The sequence below is a fragment of the Rhamphochromis longiceps genome, linkage group LG23 (assembly GCF_057381845.1).
Source record: "Rhamphochromis longiceps isolate RC_006_pf linkage group LG23, R_longiceps_female_GT1.1, whole genome shotgun sequence".
Taxonomy (NCBI): domain Eukaryota; kingdom Metazoa; phylum Chordata; class Actinopteri; order Cichliformes; family Cichlidae; genus Rhamphochromis; species Rhamphochromis longiceps.
The window spans coordinates 20,322,995-20,338,281 of record NC_140578.1 but is presented as its reverse complement, the minus strand read 5'-3'; the positions used below and the strand labels follow the sequence as shown (position 1 = coordinate 20,338,281).

General features: G+C 39.4%; 1 protein-coding gene across 4 annotated transcripts in view; it reads right to left on the bottom strand.

Annotated features, from left to right (window-relative positions):
- Positions 1–11,327, bottom strand: part of LOC146641812 (protein NLRC3-like) — a 35,893-nt gene extending 24,566 nt beyond the window's left edge. Inside the window, exons 1-4 of one of the 4 annotated variants that reach the window (XM_085399693.1) lie at positions 11,174–11,327; positions 4,373–4,507; positions 4,104–4,253; positions 3,806–3,919 (exon numbers count right to left, since the gene is read on the bottom strand). In XM_085399693.1, the coding sequence (XP_085255819.1) occupies positions 3,806–3,919; positions 4,104–4,253; positions 4,373–4,458 (350 nt within the window). In that variant the 5' untranslated portion in view covers positions 4,459–4,507; positions 11,174–11,327. The other 3 variants (XM_085399695.1, XM_085399694.1, XM_085399698.1) reach the window with 3 other exon arrangements.
- Positions 11,328–15,287: the final 3,960 nt, after the last annotated feature.

The following is a 15,287-nucleotide window of genomic DNA, read 5'->3' as shown; positions in this document are numbered from 1 at the left end:
GGAGACTATGAACAAAAGCAGAACTACGAAGCACTAAACTATACTAGAGCAACTGTCATAAAACATGAAAGGATGAAACGAGTGCTTTAGCAGAGTCCAAAAGGAAAAGGTCTCTTTAGCAGGCTGGGGAAGCAGCCAGGGAACCCGACATCGGGCATTTTCTAGAACTGGCGCCGTGAGCTGCGGGGCAGAAGGAGGATTATGGAGTTACGCTCACAGAGTCACTGTAATAAGGGAGAGCAAAGTTAAAGTGAGCCCCAAGCAACAGTCCAGGGAGAAAGGGCAATTTGCAATTATCGTACTTTTGCAGGCGGAGGCGAGGCTTAGGGGTAGTAAAATCCAGGCAAGGCTAAACCAGTCAAGATTCACTCACTGGAAAACCGGGCAAGGAGGTAGTCAGGTTAGTAAACCCCGAAAACAGCACGCAGGCCAGTGGCTGTGTGAAGGGAAGGAAAAATGACGGCGTGATCCAGACATCCGTGAGACTGCAGCGAGTAGAAAGACAAGATTAGTTCCAAAAACTGCTATGAGGAGAACTACTTAACTGTGGCTTTCACTAACAAGGGCTAGCTAACGTTCTGGCGAGAAGTGTTTGTTAGTGGTGGGCGGATTGATTGAAATATCAGTTGTATCGATACTAAATTGGTATTGGATCGATACTAGCCTGGTGAGATCGATTATTTACTTTAAGTTCCGCTCTTGTTTGCAGTGCTGTGGTTTCAGCAAAGACGAAACAGCCAGGTCACCGGATTAGCCGCTCCTGTGTCAGCGCAGAGCAGGCACACTTTGCTCCCCCTCCCCCCTCTTGTGTTTAGATTTTGCACCATTACGTGACTTAGATGCACAAAGCAAACAAACAAGCAACTTGCCAGCTCAGGTTCATCAGCACACGTCACGCACAGAGAAAATACAACAGAAGAACGGCAGAGAGGAAGAGGAGCGCAATGTGGCTGCATTTTCAAGTCGAAAATGAGACAACTGCAAAATGTGGGATTTATAAAAAGCTTGCCAGGTATAGTGGAAACACTACCATTTTATATAAACATATATAAAAAAAATCTGTCCCATCTGCTCTGCCCCAACTCCTGAAACAACCTCAAGCTCGTCTGGAGGGGCTGCTTCATCCCCACCTGCAGCAAAAGGTGGGATATGGGAATAATTTCACCCTAAAGTCCTAGCATCTCAGCAGCATCGGACAACTGGTACTGATGCCCTAATTGAGATGTGCAGGTACTCTGAGGAAAGGCCAGTTCCTTGGGTATAGGATCCACTACTTTGGTGGAAAAACAATGAACAAACATTCCCATCTTTGAGCAAACTTGCCAAAAAATACCTGGCAATGGTTGCAACATCAGTGCCAGCTGAGAGGATTTTTTCAAAAGCAGGGCAGTTAGCGAGTAACAGACAAAGTGCATTACAAGCAAAAAATGTTAATATGATACTGTTCTTGAACAAAAACCTGTAGCCAAAACCTTTGTTCTGCACAGACTAACTAAAGGCTTTGGGGGTTGTTAAGTTGTTTACATATTATTTATATTTTCACCAGTTGTTGTTGTTGTTTCTGAGAATTTTAATTGTAATTTTTGTATTATAGTTTCTCAACAGTACTTGCTTGTTTTGCTTTGTTTACTGGTTTGCATGCACTTTTTAATTAAGATTTTTCTAAAAAAAAATTATAATAAAGCATTTTCTATTTAATTATGAACTTTGTCCTGATTATGTCCTGTGTTTTAACTATTTAATAATAAAAAAGTAAACATTACAAAAAAAAACACTTAAGGTCATGAAAATTAATTGAGATTTAGCAATTCAATGACGCATCCACCTTATTTACTGAAAAGTATCCGTATCCGTATCGGCAATACTGGCCCGTATTTACTTGGTATCGGATCCAAAATATGCAGTATCACACTCCACTAGTGTTTGTGAGTGCTGGTCTTAAAAGCCTGTCGGCTGATTACTCACAGGTGCACAAAGCGAGAGGGGGTGTGGCGACTCTCCCCAATGGTGGATTCACTGGCACGCTGGAAAACCCAGCACTCACTCGGACCATGACAGTTTTATTGTAGCAAAATTAAAATCGACTTCTCGTCTGGTCTTCATAGTTTCTGAGGGCTGTCCATAGAAGCTCTCTGTCCTTCTCCTGTAGGTCTTCTTGGCTTGTTTGATGCTTCTCCTCAGGTTGGCTGTGGTAGTGCTGTACAGAGAATTGGTCTGATCAGAGCCTGTACTTTACTCTTCATCCAAGGTTTCCAGTTAGGAAGAACCCAGATGGTTTTGGTCACTGTCACATTCATTACACAGCACTTAACAATTACACAACACCTGCTATTTGAAGATGGACCAGTCTGTGAGATTAAAACAGTCCTGTAGATGGTGGAGAGCATCATCTGGCAATGTTTTAATGACCCAGATGCTTGAAGGAGTCCGTTTCTTTAGGCAGGTGTAAGCAGGGACGAGGAGCAGATAGAGGTGATCAGATGGTCCTAGGTGGGGGAGGGGTGTCGCTTTGTAGGCCTGCTTGATGTTACTATACACATGGTCCAGTGTCTTGTCCTGAAAAACTAGTTCATACATTTATTGCTTCTGGGCTGGACTTCTGTAATTATCATCAGGATATCCTAAAAACTCCCTGAAAAGCCTACGGTTGATCCAAAATGCTGCAGCAAGAGTATTGATTAGAAAGACAGCATATTTCTTCTCTATTGCCTTCCCTTCATTGGCTCCCTGTTAAAGAAAGAATCAAATTTAAAATCCTGCTCCTCACATACAACGTCTTAAATAATCAGGCCCCATCTTATCTTAATGACCTTGTAGTACCATATGACCCTATTAGAGCACTTCACTCTCAGACTGTTGGCTTACTTGTTGTTCCTAGAGTATTTAAAAGTAGAATGGGAGGGAGAGCCTTCAGCTTTCAGGCCCCTCTTCTGTGGAACCAGCTTCCAGTTTGGATTCGGGAGACAGACATTCTCTCTTCCTTTTAAGATTAGGCTCAAAACTTTCCTTTTTGATAAAGCATATAGTTAGGGCTGGATCCGGTGACCCTGAATCTTCCCTTAGTTACATTGCAATAGCACGAGGCTGCCCTGAGTTTTCCCTTGCTGTCTTCTTTGTAGTACAGTTTCCCTATGTAGTTACTTCCTGGTGCAAAGTGGCTGTGATGATGCTGTGATAGCTTATCACTATCAGAGCTCTATGATTAAGACATGTAAGAACACCTATTTGTATTCGTTGGCACTATATCAAATACGTATGGAGATTAAGCCTATGTTTGAATTCTGTTTGAATTTTTACTATCGCTCAGGCTGTTAAGCATCACTATAGCTTCATATCTTTTTTTCTCTGCCAGCTGGAAATTTATTTGAAAAGTTAGGTGGAAAGTTTATTGCTTAGTTTCACCAAAGTAAGAAAGAATTATAATCCATAAACCTTCATAAAGACAAACATCTCCCCAGAAGATTGAGCACTGCTGAAGTGTCATTGAAGAGGAGAAAAAAATATTTGTCCATCCGGCAACACCTGAAACACCTGAATGGAAGTTCCCACCTACACTGTGTTTGATGCAAAGCACAAAGGAGACACGTGCATCTGGAGTCCTACAGACACTCAGCCTCTTCACTACAGAAACCCCTTCTACAACATCCATTCTTTACACTCTGACTGCTGTCTTTGTGGAAACATTCCAACACACACCACTTCACACATGAACATAGAAATGTGTGTGAAAAAGAGCTGAACTGATATTAAACATGATGGAGGATTTATTCACATTTATTCACAATGACATTTAGATACACATTACCTCTTGGCAGGAGAAGGACATCCTTTAAATTTTTCACCAATATCTTTTGACTGATGGCTCTTTAAAGACGCACAGCTGGGTTCAGGTCCAGGAGATTCTGGCTTCTTACTGATCCTAGAAGTAAAACAATAAATGTAAAAGTTTCATGAGACAGATGGAAAAACTGGAAATATTAAATTACTTACATGATGAACAAAATTACTCAAATCAGAAAAAAATGATGTAAAACAAAAAAAATTAAAATGAGAATACTTAATCCCCCAAAACATAAACAACCAGAAAAAAGTAAACTACTTACTCTTTGTCACATAAAAGTTCTTTTTTAAAGTCAGCACCAATATCCTTCGACAGGTCACTCTTTAAGGAAACACAGCTGGGTTCAGGTCCAGGTTCTGGATTAGTTTTAGGCTTAGGTCCAGCAGACCCTGGTACACCGTGCACCTCTGGGCTTTAAAACAACATACACATAAGTATGAGTGTGAATAATGAATAATGATGGAGCAGTGATGTGAGTGCTGAGCTGTGACATGGAGAAGAGTCATGGACAGTTAGAGATGGTCATCTCACCTCTGAGCTGTGGTCTGGCTCTCATGTTCCCCACACAGAGTGGTTTTAGAGGGAGGGACTCCCTCCTCTCCCTCACACTGATCCATGCTGCTGAATTCACATCCACATCAGCTCACACACAGTTTCTACCTTCACCTACAGAGGAAACACAAATCATTCATGTGCACATCAACTGAAATCCTCCTTTCCATCATGTGTGTCCAAATACCAGCTGCTTCTTTTCTGCTTCATCTCAGTGTCAGCAGAATGCAGTCAGACAGCAGTGTGAGGCAGAGGAAGCTGCCATCAGCTGCTCTACTTCTACCATCAGTTCAATAGATGGAGCCATGAAGCACACATGATCACGGTTGGGAAGGTAACTTTTAAAATGTATTCCACTACAGATTACAGAATACATAACCCAACCTGTATTTTGTAACGTATTCCGTTACGTTACTCAATGAGAGTAACGTATTCTGAATACTTTGGATTACTTAATATATTGTCATGCTTTTTACAACTGCATGAATGTACTATTGCTGTGTGATTTATTACTATTACTGAACGTTACTCGAGATACCAATAGCAACTAGATTTTTAAATCTTAATATAAAATGAGTAACAGTAGGGTGGACATTAGGTAAGGCTGCACTTTTTGCAGCGATCTCATATAGAAAACTATTCTGCTCATATATCAAACAGATCCGCGGTTCCGAACCGTAGTAAAGGGACCTCTGGCTAATACGTCGGGTTCTGTGTCGGGCTCGTAGCCGAAAACTAGCTTTACTTTGTTGTCTGGGTCAACTTTGCTAGCGAGAGACAGAGAGAGGCGTTGAAAGGCTGCTCCAACGGAACTTATTGTTTCAGAGGAAAACACGAACACAGTGTACAGTCGAGTCTTAATAACTTATTTACAACTGGGCTCGTCGGGCACTCTTTTTGGCTGCAGTGGTTATTATTATATTTACTATATATATTATTATATATATTTCTTATATTACATGCTTCCATCTCCCGTTTCTGGTCTGTGACAACTCATACTTTTGACTCTCTTTTTTCTCCCTCCTCGCGCTCACAGACACATAATGGTATGGCAGTCCATTCTCCCTGCAGCACGGACTACACTGCTCATGAGTCTACATTCTTTATGGCTATGCCTGTAACACTCTGCCTATTGCCTTTATATTAAATAATTTTTTGAATAATAATTTTGAAAAGAATTTTCTTCACGTCATTTATACGAGCCGCAAGTAGAGGTGACATGGGCCGCAAGACTGAGACACAGGCATTAGAGCCTCTTATTGCGTGTTTTCTTAGGGTTTTCCACAGGTGTGAAATTAACAAAAATTGAGAGGGCATAGCCTAACATATAAAACAGGAAAAGACTGCCATGTAATCCATTTATCTCAACAAATATTCTGAATATCCCCCTTTTAACTGTAACAGAATACAGTTACTCATATTTTGTATTTTAAATACGTAACATGTATTCTGTTACTCCCTAAATAATGCATTCACTGACACACACTGTGACTGGAAGCTTCAACCCTGGGCCGGTTCTAGACAGGCATATATGAGGGGGCAGTGTTAGGGTTCCTGGGTCGGTGACCCAGTGTTTTGTGTTTTTGGTTATTTGATTTTGTTATTTCATTATATTCTAGCTTTGCTTTACAGGTTTTTCTTAGTTAAGGTCCTCTGGGTGGGGTTTGGTTAGAGTTTTAGTGTTTTGGTTTTCTGTCTGTATTTCTTTAGTTACTCTGTCTCCCCTATCACCTGTATCCCCTTGTCTAGTTCGCGTCTCTGTGTATCCTTAGTTCCTATATCCCCGTGTTCAGTCAGTGTTTGTGTCTGCCCTGGTCCCACGTCTCTGTTCCCTCTGTAGTGCCTGCATGTGAGTCTGTGTTATGTGTTTCCTGTTTTACTTTGAAGGTCTCTGTCTTATCTCAGTGTGTTCAGTTTATGCTTCCTTTGGTCTCGTCAGTTCTGATTTGCCCCAGCTGTGTTTCCCTCCTGTTATTCATTCCCTGATTGCTCCCTCTGTGTATTTAAGCCCTGTGTTTCTCTGTGTCCGTGTCGCGATCTACCGTTTACCTTGCTGTGTGTTCTGTCATTCCTCCAGTTTAAGGTTATTTTGAGTTTTTTCAGTTATGATATATTTTGAGTATCACATTAAAGCCATTTTGAGTTCACGGCTGTCTCCGGAGTCTGCACCTTGGGTCCTATTCCTGTCTGCACACAGCCACACCTAACAGGCAGACAGAAATAAAGGGGGCACCTAGTGGCAATGGAGGCGAGAAAGGTGTGGGGGTTGGGTGGGCTGATCTGGTCTGGATTAGGGCTACCACAAACAATTATTTTGATAGTCGAATGGTCACTGGTTATTTTTGCGATTAGTCGACTAATAAGATTATACATCCATTGGACATAAAACGTACAGCTTATTCCACCAACATGCTGGTGGAATAAGCTCTTATATAACTATCATTAGCTTAGTGTTTAAGGTATGTGCTAACTAAAATTAAGATGATAGTTTATTAAACTTTTAATGAAATTTGCAGACTCAGCCGTCTGCTCCTTGCTATCTAAAATATACAGGACATTGGAGTAAATTCTCAACCATCTCTCCCTTCTGTTTAATCAGTTTTCTGTTTGACGTTTATTCAGCTGTGTGAAAACTATAACTTTAATCTCAGGCAAACCGATTTACTCAGGAACAAATAAAACACTGAAAAAAGCCAAACAATAAAATTTTTAAGTTATCTAATTGACTTATATATCATGTTTAACCCGAGGAGCGAAAGACCACGGGGGGTTTGAAAACAATGTGCCTGGAGTTTGCTGTTCAAGCTGGCTCTAGAGAGCTTCGAACCCCTGGTCAGCTATCAAGCTGGTGGGAAACAGGCGTCTCTGAAAACATTGGAGCACTTTTGCAAATATGTGATGTCTTGATAAACCGAGCAGATATTTGAAGTGATCTGCTGCTACATTCTCTCCTAAAATATCTGAAAACTATTTTGTGACCCAGAAAGAGTAATAAGAGTAATATTAAAACTAAGTAGCTGCCGCCATTGCAGGAAACTGGAATTGGCTGAGCCGCACTGTGAATTCTGGGATAGGTTGGGCCACGAAGGATACACCAGACCCATCCTTCAAATCTGAGGAAAAGGAGGATGCATTTGTCGGCCGCATTTGTCGGAGTCTTTGAATTTGGCCAGCCTTTGTCACGTCGCTGTAATGTAATTGACTTTCAAATGCGGCCTCCGAAGGATGTGGCTACATTTGGACACAGCCACGATACTGGAGGCTGCTTCTTCTTCTTTGGCGTTTAACAGCAGCTGGCATCCTTGTACATGCATTGCTGACATCTTCTGTTTCACACTCTTAAATCCTACTACCTATTCCTGCGTCTTTCAGGATCTTAGCTTCAAACGACGCACCAAACTCAAATTAGTCGTCGACGTAATCGTGACTAGTAGACTAATCGTGGCAGCCCTACTCAGGATAACTGTTTCTGTCATGTAATTGGATTGCAATTTGTCAGGCCTCTACCCTAAGACCTGACCAACTTGGGTGTCCCACCTGAAGGCTAAGCTTCTGCGGGTCTAGCTTTTATGGTCACTAAGGCACGCAAACCCCCTGACCACGTTAAGGTGGGAATCCCTCAGGGGGAAAACAGAAAAGCGAAAACACCAAAAAATAAAATAAAATATTCTTCATCAGATTCTAACAACTAAAAACACGGCATTTACCTTAATTGGATAGCCTATATCAAATATATTCATACCAACAATAAAACTTCTCACTATTGCCAATATGAACAAAACTAAAAATGGTAGGCCCAGTTATAAAAAGAAAAGGAGAATTTGCAAAGTCTTGGAAAATAACACTGAAAAATACAAATAGAGAATAAACTAAAATATCCATCCAGATCTTTACAATCAACAACATAAGATCGAACTTAATTGGATGGCCTAATTCAAATAAATGTGCAAAATTAAATAAGACCCAGCAACACACTCACACAAAAACTGGTTCATCCAAAAGACAAAACTCCTAAACACAAACTTAACAATGTGTAGTGTATGCTGTACAGTGTAGCGAGGAATGCCCAGACCTCTACACTGAAGAGACCAAACAGGCCAAACAGGGTTAGGGTTACTTATCATCTCATTTGTGCCTTTTCCAGTGGATTATTAAGCTACTGTAGTAAATCTTGCCCATATTCAGTTTGTGGGCAATCTATTATTTTCTTTCTCAACTTCTACATTTTGATTTAAGGGGACAGGACGTTTGTATAAGGGGGCATTGACCCCTCTTACCCCAGTGTATAGCCGGCCCTGCTTAAACCCATTAATATTCAGTCAGTTCAACACGTCTGAACAACATTTTCAAATATTTCAGCGCATCCATGAAAGGTTCACAATAATTATTCTTACGCAGAGAAGTGTACACACACATATTGATTTACAGTTAATAAGAAGCATCTTCCATCCAGTAATGTTTTGTCTCCATAAGTTTCAGGATTAATTAGTTGATGAGTTACAATTGGGAATATACCCCTGTAAGAAGTGAAACCCCAGGGTTAACCCTAACCCTGACATTATATGGATAAGATCAAATCCTGTGTCATAGAACAAGCTTCAGTACGTGGATGTGGTCCAGTTGGACTCTTATATGTTGTTAGGAGAAGGACTAAGAAGGACTGGTGCTTCCCAGTCTGCAGTGTGCCTGCAGAAAATCAACCAATGGAACGAACAAATTACAGCTGATTATTTAACACACAATATTTCAGCTCACAGCTTCAGAATTAGAGCATTCAACCGTTGTTACCACAGAGAAGTCTAACATCATTTTTATAAACACACTTTGTTTTAGTAAATTTCTGAGAAAGATCCATGAAATGGACTCTGTTTATCATTTTCATTTCTAGCCAATAATTATTCACTGATTAATAAACATTCTTCATGTGATCTTTTGTTCTGTTTGCCTATAGATGTAGTTTGTGTTTTTATTGAGAGATCTTATTTTAATTTAATGGTTCAGCAACATTTTATCTGTATTTAAGAGTTTTGAATACTTTAGTGTAAAATGCTGTCAGAGCACATCTAGACTCTCTGTAGAGGCTCAACAACTCCTCAAAAATATATTCAGTGATGTTTAGAATCAGTCATATTGGGAAAAAGCTGCCCTGATGTCCACAGACTCCCTAGATAGCAAGAAGATATTGAATTGATGTTGATTTTTGACATCTTAAATTGTAACTTAACAGATGATGGTTATCTTTTTTTAGATAATACACAGTTGTCTTTTTCACATGTTTAAGTATTGATGATAATTTGCAGTGGTTTAGTTGGTTGAAGTCCTGTCGATTTTCAATCATGATTTTATTGTTGTTTCAGTATTAACCAAGGCTGAAAAATGATGTAAAATCAATGTCAGATTTCAGTGTCGATTCAAGGGAATTGCCTGATATTGATTTAACATTATTTCAATGAATGTTCGCTATCTGGATTGATGACAGACTGATGATATCAGCACTCATGTTGAAGACAGTCTGTGTGGTATAAACTGTGTCTAACTGGAGCTTCAATGTCTTTAAGCACAATCTTACAGATTAAGGACATGAGTCACAGACAGCTGTTTCAGGCTCAGCGGGGACAGTCAGTAACAAATGTGACTGATATGTAATCACCTTTAAATGATTATGTTTAAATTTAATAAAGTTTAATAATAAAGTTTTAAAGCGTGATGTGTTTAATCCAGTTAGTCTCTGAGTAACACCACTCCTGTGGGTGTAAACAATGAAAAATAGTCCGCTTTCTGTTGGAAGAGAGCCAAAAGTTTGTGACGCAGTATTTTTATTCATTTTTTATTCTGTTTTGAATTTATGCCTTATCTATATTTAATAATAAAAATCACACCGTCCACTCTCACCCTCTATCGTCGCTTTACGTTTTCCTCCCTACCGTATGCGTGAAAATCCCACAGAGTGATTATAAAGACCCGGAGCTCTGAGTTTCTCCAGCGGCTTTCCGGTGCAGCTCAGGCCAGATTTAGCGTGTCAGTGAACGGGAGGGCAGCGGCTCCTCTCCGCTTCCTCCATAGACTAGTGGAGGCAGAAGAAGTTGCCTTCAGTCATCAGTAAGTGGATCCACAGTAACAATGATTCTGAGTCCAGTTGCTGACCATCAACTAAAAGACCTTTCACATAGGACGCGGCACTCATTCGTGTCTATTCTTTGCGCCACGCAATAACGGTTTCCCGCTGCGCGGACGTACCTTCGCGCGACCAGTAAAAACTGCTGCGCTAAGTTGAACCTCACGATGAAGGAAAACATTCTGTCCGAGTCCGGTGAACTTTTTGTCACAGATTCAACGGACCTCCAGAGCCTTTTCAATGGCTCTGCGGACCTCGGCGGGGAAACCCGAGTTGTGGAAACGACACACTCGTCACTGGTCGGGATAGTTACAAAGCTTTCTTCTTCATGAATGCGATACATTTTTCTTATTAAACACTTGAACATAATACATAAACCACAAATTCTCGTAGAGGATACTAAGTCAGTGAGGTGAAAGTCTCGAAATGACAAGGAGCAGGCGCATCTGGTACACGAAGAAGAAAAAATAAATAAATACGTACAAGCAGAGCGCGGCGGCCAGCGAAGTTTGACGCGCATGCCGCGTCCAGTGTGAAAGGGCCTTAACTTTGCTGCTGCTCTCATTCCCGGACTCTGATCTCACACACTAGCAGAAAATAGTGTGTGACACACCTCGTTGGTCCAGCTGTGAGTCCGTTACCGTGAAGTATGCAGTTTCACTTACCTTCCATTCATACCGAGACGATCATCTGCGACGCCAAGTTCAGGAAAAGGAAAAGAAAGTTAAAAAGAAAAAAAAGAAAAAAAAAGGGAAACAACAAGGGCAGGAGGGGTTTGTGGGAACGCTGGGGCTCGGGAACATAAGTAACGGATTAGTTATGATCAATTTCTGTGTTTAGGAGTATTAATGTTTTTAAGCATATAAATGTTTGTTGGAGGGTTTACAGACGCTGAATCATTTTGTGTGACAGTTAAAGTGAAATATACTCGCAGCAGAGAGAGACTGTCTCCGCTGATCAAACGGGAGAGTCTCACTGTAATGTCCCTTTAGTCAGACTCTGTCTCTACATTACTCACTGAAACTTGTCACATTCACATTTAGTCATATGAATGCAGTGTGAATGTGCCTTACAGCAGAGATACACTTTTCTTTTAATACTCTGCTGAAGGAATACATTTTATAAATTCAACCTGTTGAGCCTTATCTAACACAGAAGGAAGCAGTGCAATAAAGTTACAGCTAAACAAAAGTCACATGAATTTACCTGCATTCAGCTTGTGATGCATAACGTATATGTTTTTATGTTTGATCTTAATCTGCTTGACATACCTGATAAAATAAAGATTATAAAACTGATCAGTCTGTTTGAAGGCTGTTCATCACTGCCTGTCATAAGTCAAATGAATTTCACTTTTATCTGAACTAATTTAGATGTCTGCTTGAACTGTGGAGCGGCAGATAAGGATGTGGTACACAGGCTTTTTGTAACATTTTATTGGACTTTGTATTAAAGGAAAATGAACAAATGTACACTTACATGGTCAGTCAGCCAAGAGAGAGCAAAAATATCAAATTAAGACACCATAATGGCCAGTGAGCTAGTTTATTCTAATGTTTGAGTTTTGTTGGTAGGAGGTAGCAGGCAGATGTTTCTTCCCTGCATCTTCAGCTTGTAGAATGAGTTCTGATTGTCATTGTGCTCAGGTAGGTTCCATCTGGTAACTACTGGGACATTTGATTCTATTACTGGACTTCTGTGCAAATCAAAATGTGTCCATAATGAACACTGTGTTCAAAATTAATGATGTCCATGAGTGCACATTGCAACAGGACATCCTAGGTCACAAGTCAATTATTTTGTGATCTCTCCCCTCTTAGACTGCTCCTCTCCTTTTTCTGTGTAATTACTGAAATCCCCTGCATTTCCCTGCTTCAACATAAATCCTCTAAGTGTGAAAATAAATATTTCCATTCTCTGTGGTTCGTGTTTGGATTCTGCAATTGAGTTCACTTGTCACTGGTTTTGGTTGTTCATGATGAGTGTACTACTAACATTTAATTTCAATTAAAATTTCTACTTTAAGTGTGTATTTTGTCGAGAACGCCAAGAATGCAATTAAACTATAGGTGTGTTTCCACCCAACACAACCTGACTAGCAGTGAGAGAGAGAGGAAGAGAGAGGAAGAGGGAGAAAGAGAGCGAGTGAGTGAGCCAGGGATGGAGAGTAGCCCATCTGGCTACACTGACATCATGTAGTTTATCTTATGAACACAAGTAATGCTTTGAAATGAGATGGGAACAGAAGAGTATAGCTTCTTTAACAATGGCAGAAATGAAAAGCAAAGATCTAAAACATGAATATCATTCAGACTTTTATTTACTGTTTCCACAGTTTTCAGTGGCTTGAACTAAATAAAGACCAAATGTTACATAAACACAAGGAGTTCATTACAGGTATGTGATATTTTCCCAACATAACTCCAAAGTTAACCGTATCTAAATATTTAACATCACAATTACCCATCAAATCAATTATATGTCACAGAAAATAAAGAAGTATATTTAATGAAGCCATCGGTGGAGCGGGAGGGTGGCTTGCTGGGCTTAAGCCTGGGTCATTTTTTCGGAAGCCTTTTGGAGTGTAATTTGTTTCATAGTTAGATGCCTGACTGACAACTGTATAAAACAAAACCTATACACACAATATTTGAAGCACATAGCGCACAGTCGTAAATTCCCCCTAATTTTGGTATGATCCGAGCTCAGGCACTAGGTGACTGAGCACAGCACTTACGCATGTGAGGGAGGGGGGAGAAGCTGCTGCCTGCGAGTTTGCTGTAGGAGAAGTGCAGCCAGGCAGACAGAGGAGAGCTTAAGTTTGACCAAGTACCAAAGCAAATCATTTGTACTTTTACAATGTAAATATGATGTTGTATCACAAAAGATTGATATCAAACTGGTTACTTGACCCATATTAAGCTACTTGCTCTTCGAGTGAACCAACAAATGGTGAAATGAAAAGCCGAACAACAACAATGCTGTTTTTTAGAGAGTCTTAGCCAGTGTTGGGTAAGTTACTTTAAAAAAGTAATTAATTACTAATTACTTAGTCAATATTGTATTTAAATACTTATCTAATTACTGTGTCAGAAAAGTAACTTAATTACTAAATAAGTAATTTAACTAAATACTTCTTAAAATAGCTATATACAATGAGTGGGCAAACAATAGAAATTAAACTCTTTAAATAATAAATAACTTTTTATAAAGACAGAGACTCTACAGTACGCAGCGGTAGCATCTCTTCCACAATTTAGCCTGCAATCATTTTTTTAAGCTCACCTTCAGACGCCTTTCGTGCTTAAGTAAAATCAACCGCGTTGTTATCCATGGATGATGAACAAGGATCACTCAGAAGTGTTCGTCTATGCTCTCATGTCAGGCGCTTCGGTAGATTACTCGCGCTATTAACAGCGGCCGATAGTTTTTTCTCCCCAGCACATAGCTTACATATTACTGTAATATTCTTGTCTGCTTGTTTCAGAAAAGTGAAGAGACGGGAATATTTCCATTTCATAAAACAGCCACTCTCTTCAGCCAAGTCCGACATCTTCCGCTTTAGAATATGACTATGCAGCAAACTGGTGCAAAATAACGTGCAGCTGCACTACAGCGATGTTAAAGCGGCAGAGTTTACTTCTACGTTTAGAAGACAAATTATTGAAATTAAACAACGATATTCAGCGAGTTTAATTATTTTACAATGTAACGCAAGTACATTGTAAGTAACTGTAATTAAAATACCTAAAAATGAACAGTAATTAGTTACTCTGCTTTTTCAGTGGAAAAGTAATTTAATTACAGTAACGCGTTACTTAGTAACACATTACACCCAACACTGGTCTTAGCTTACATGTGTGTTTATTTCATATTTTCAGTTGTTACCCTCTATGGCTAAATAAAGCACTCAAAATCGGTTTCAGTTATGTACTGATGAACACAACAATGGCCATAAGGAGCTTCTTTCAAAGAAAAAACTCAGATAGATGTTATTTTATATATTATGCTTTGTATGCTGTTCAATATTTCTATATTTCTATGCAAAACAAGAGGAATTTCAATACACAGCATTATGTTCACAGGTGAAACCAGACATTTACATACACTTAAGGGAAAAACAAGAACTTTTTTTGCTGTTAAACATCAATTTAGAGTAAACTTGTTTTGTTTTAGATAAATAAATATTGAAGCATCTTTTGAATTAGTTAAATGTCAGAATAAAAAGAGAGGGCTGTCTATTTTTTATCACTTTCATCAACTTTAGTAGTACATATACACTAAGTTTATTGTTAATTAATAAGAGTTAATAAGAGTTTAAGAAGCTTCTGATAGGTTAGTAGAGGCCATGTGATTAAATTGGTGGCACACCTGTGGATCCATATAAGGCACCCCCAAAACACAGAGCCTGTTTCTTTGTCATGGGAAAATCAAGAGATATGAACCAAAACACCAGGAAAAGTATTGTGGACCTCCATAAGTGTGGCTCAATTTTGAATACAATTTGGTGCCATTTGCAATTACGAAATACAAACAATTTCTCTCTTTACTTTTAAATTTAACAAATATCTTTTTTTATATTTTTCAATCAAAAAAATAAACATTTAGTCTGATTTGATGTTTTACAATTTGAAAAAAAGATTCTGGTTCTGAGTAAATTGGTGGGAATTGGTGGCCTAAAGTAGTCTTGAATTCACTGTGAATTAACTATTGTAGTCCTGTTTTAATTCCAGATCTTTTTTGAACATAACTCAAAACACACTTCCTGAGGTCAGATGG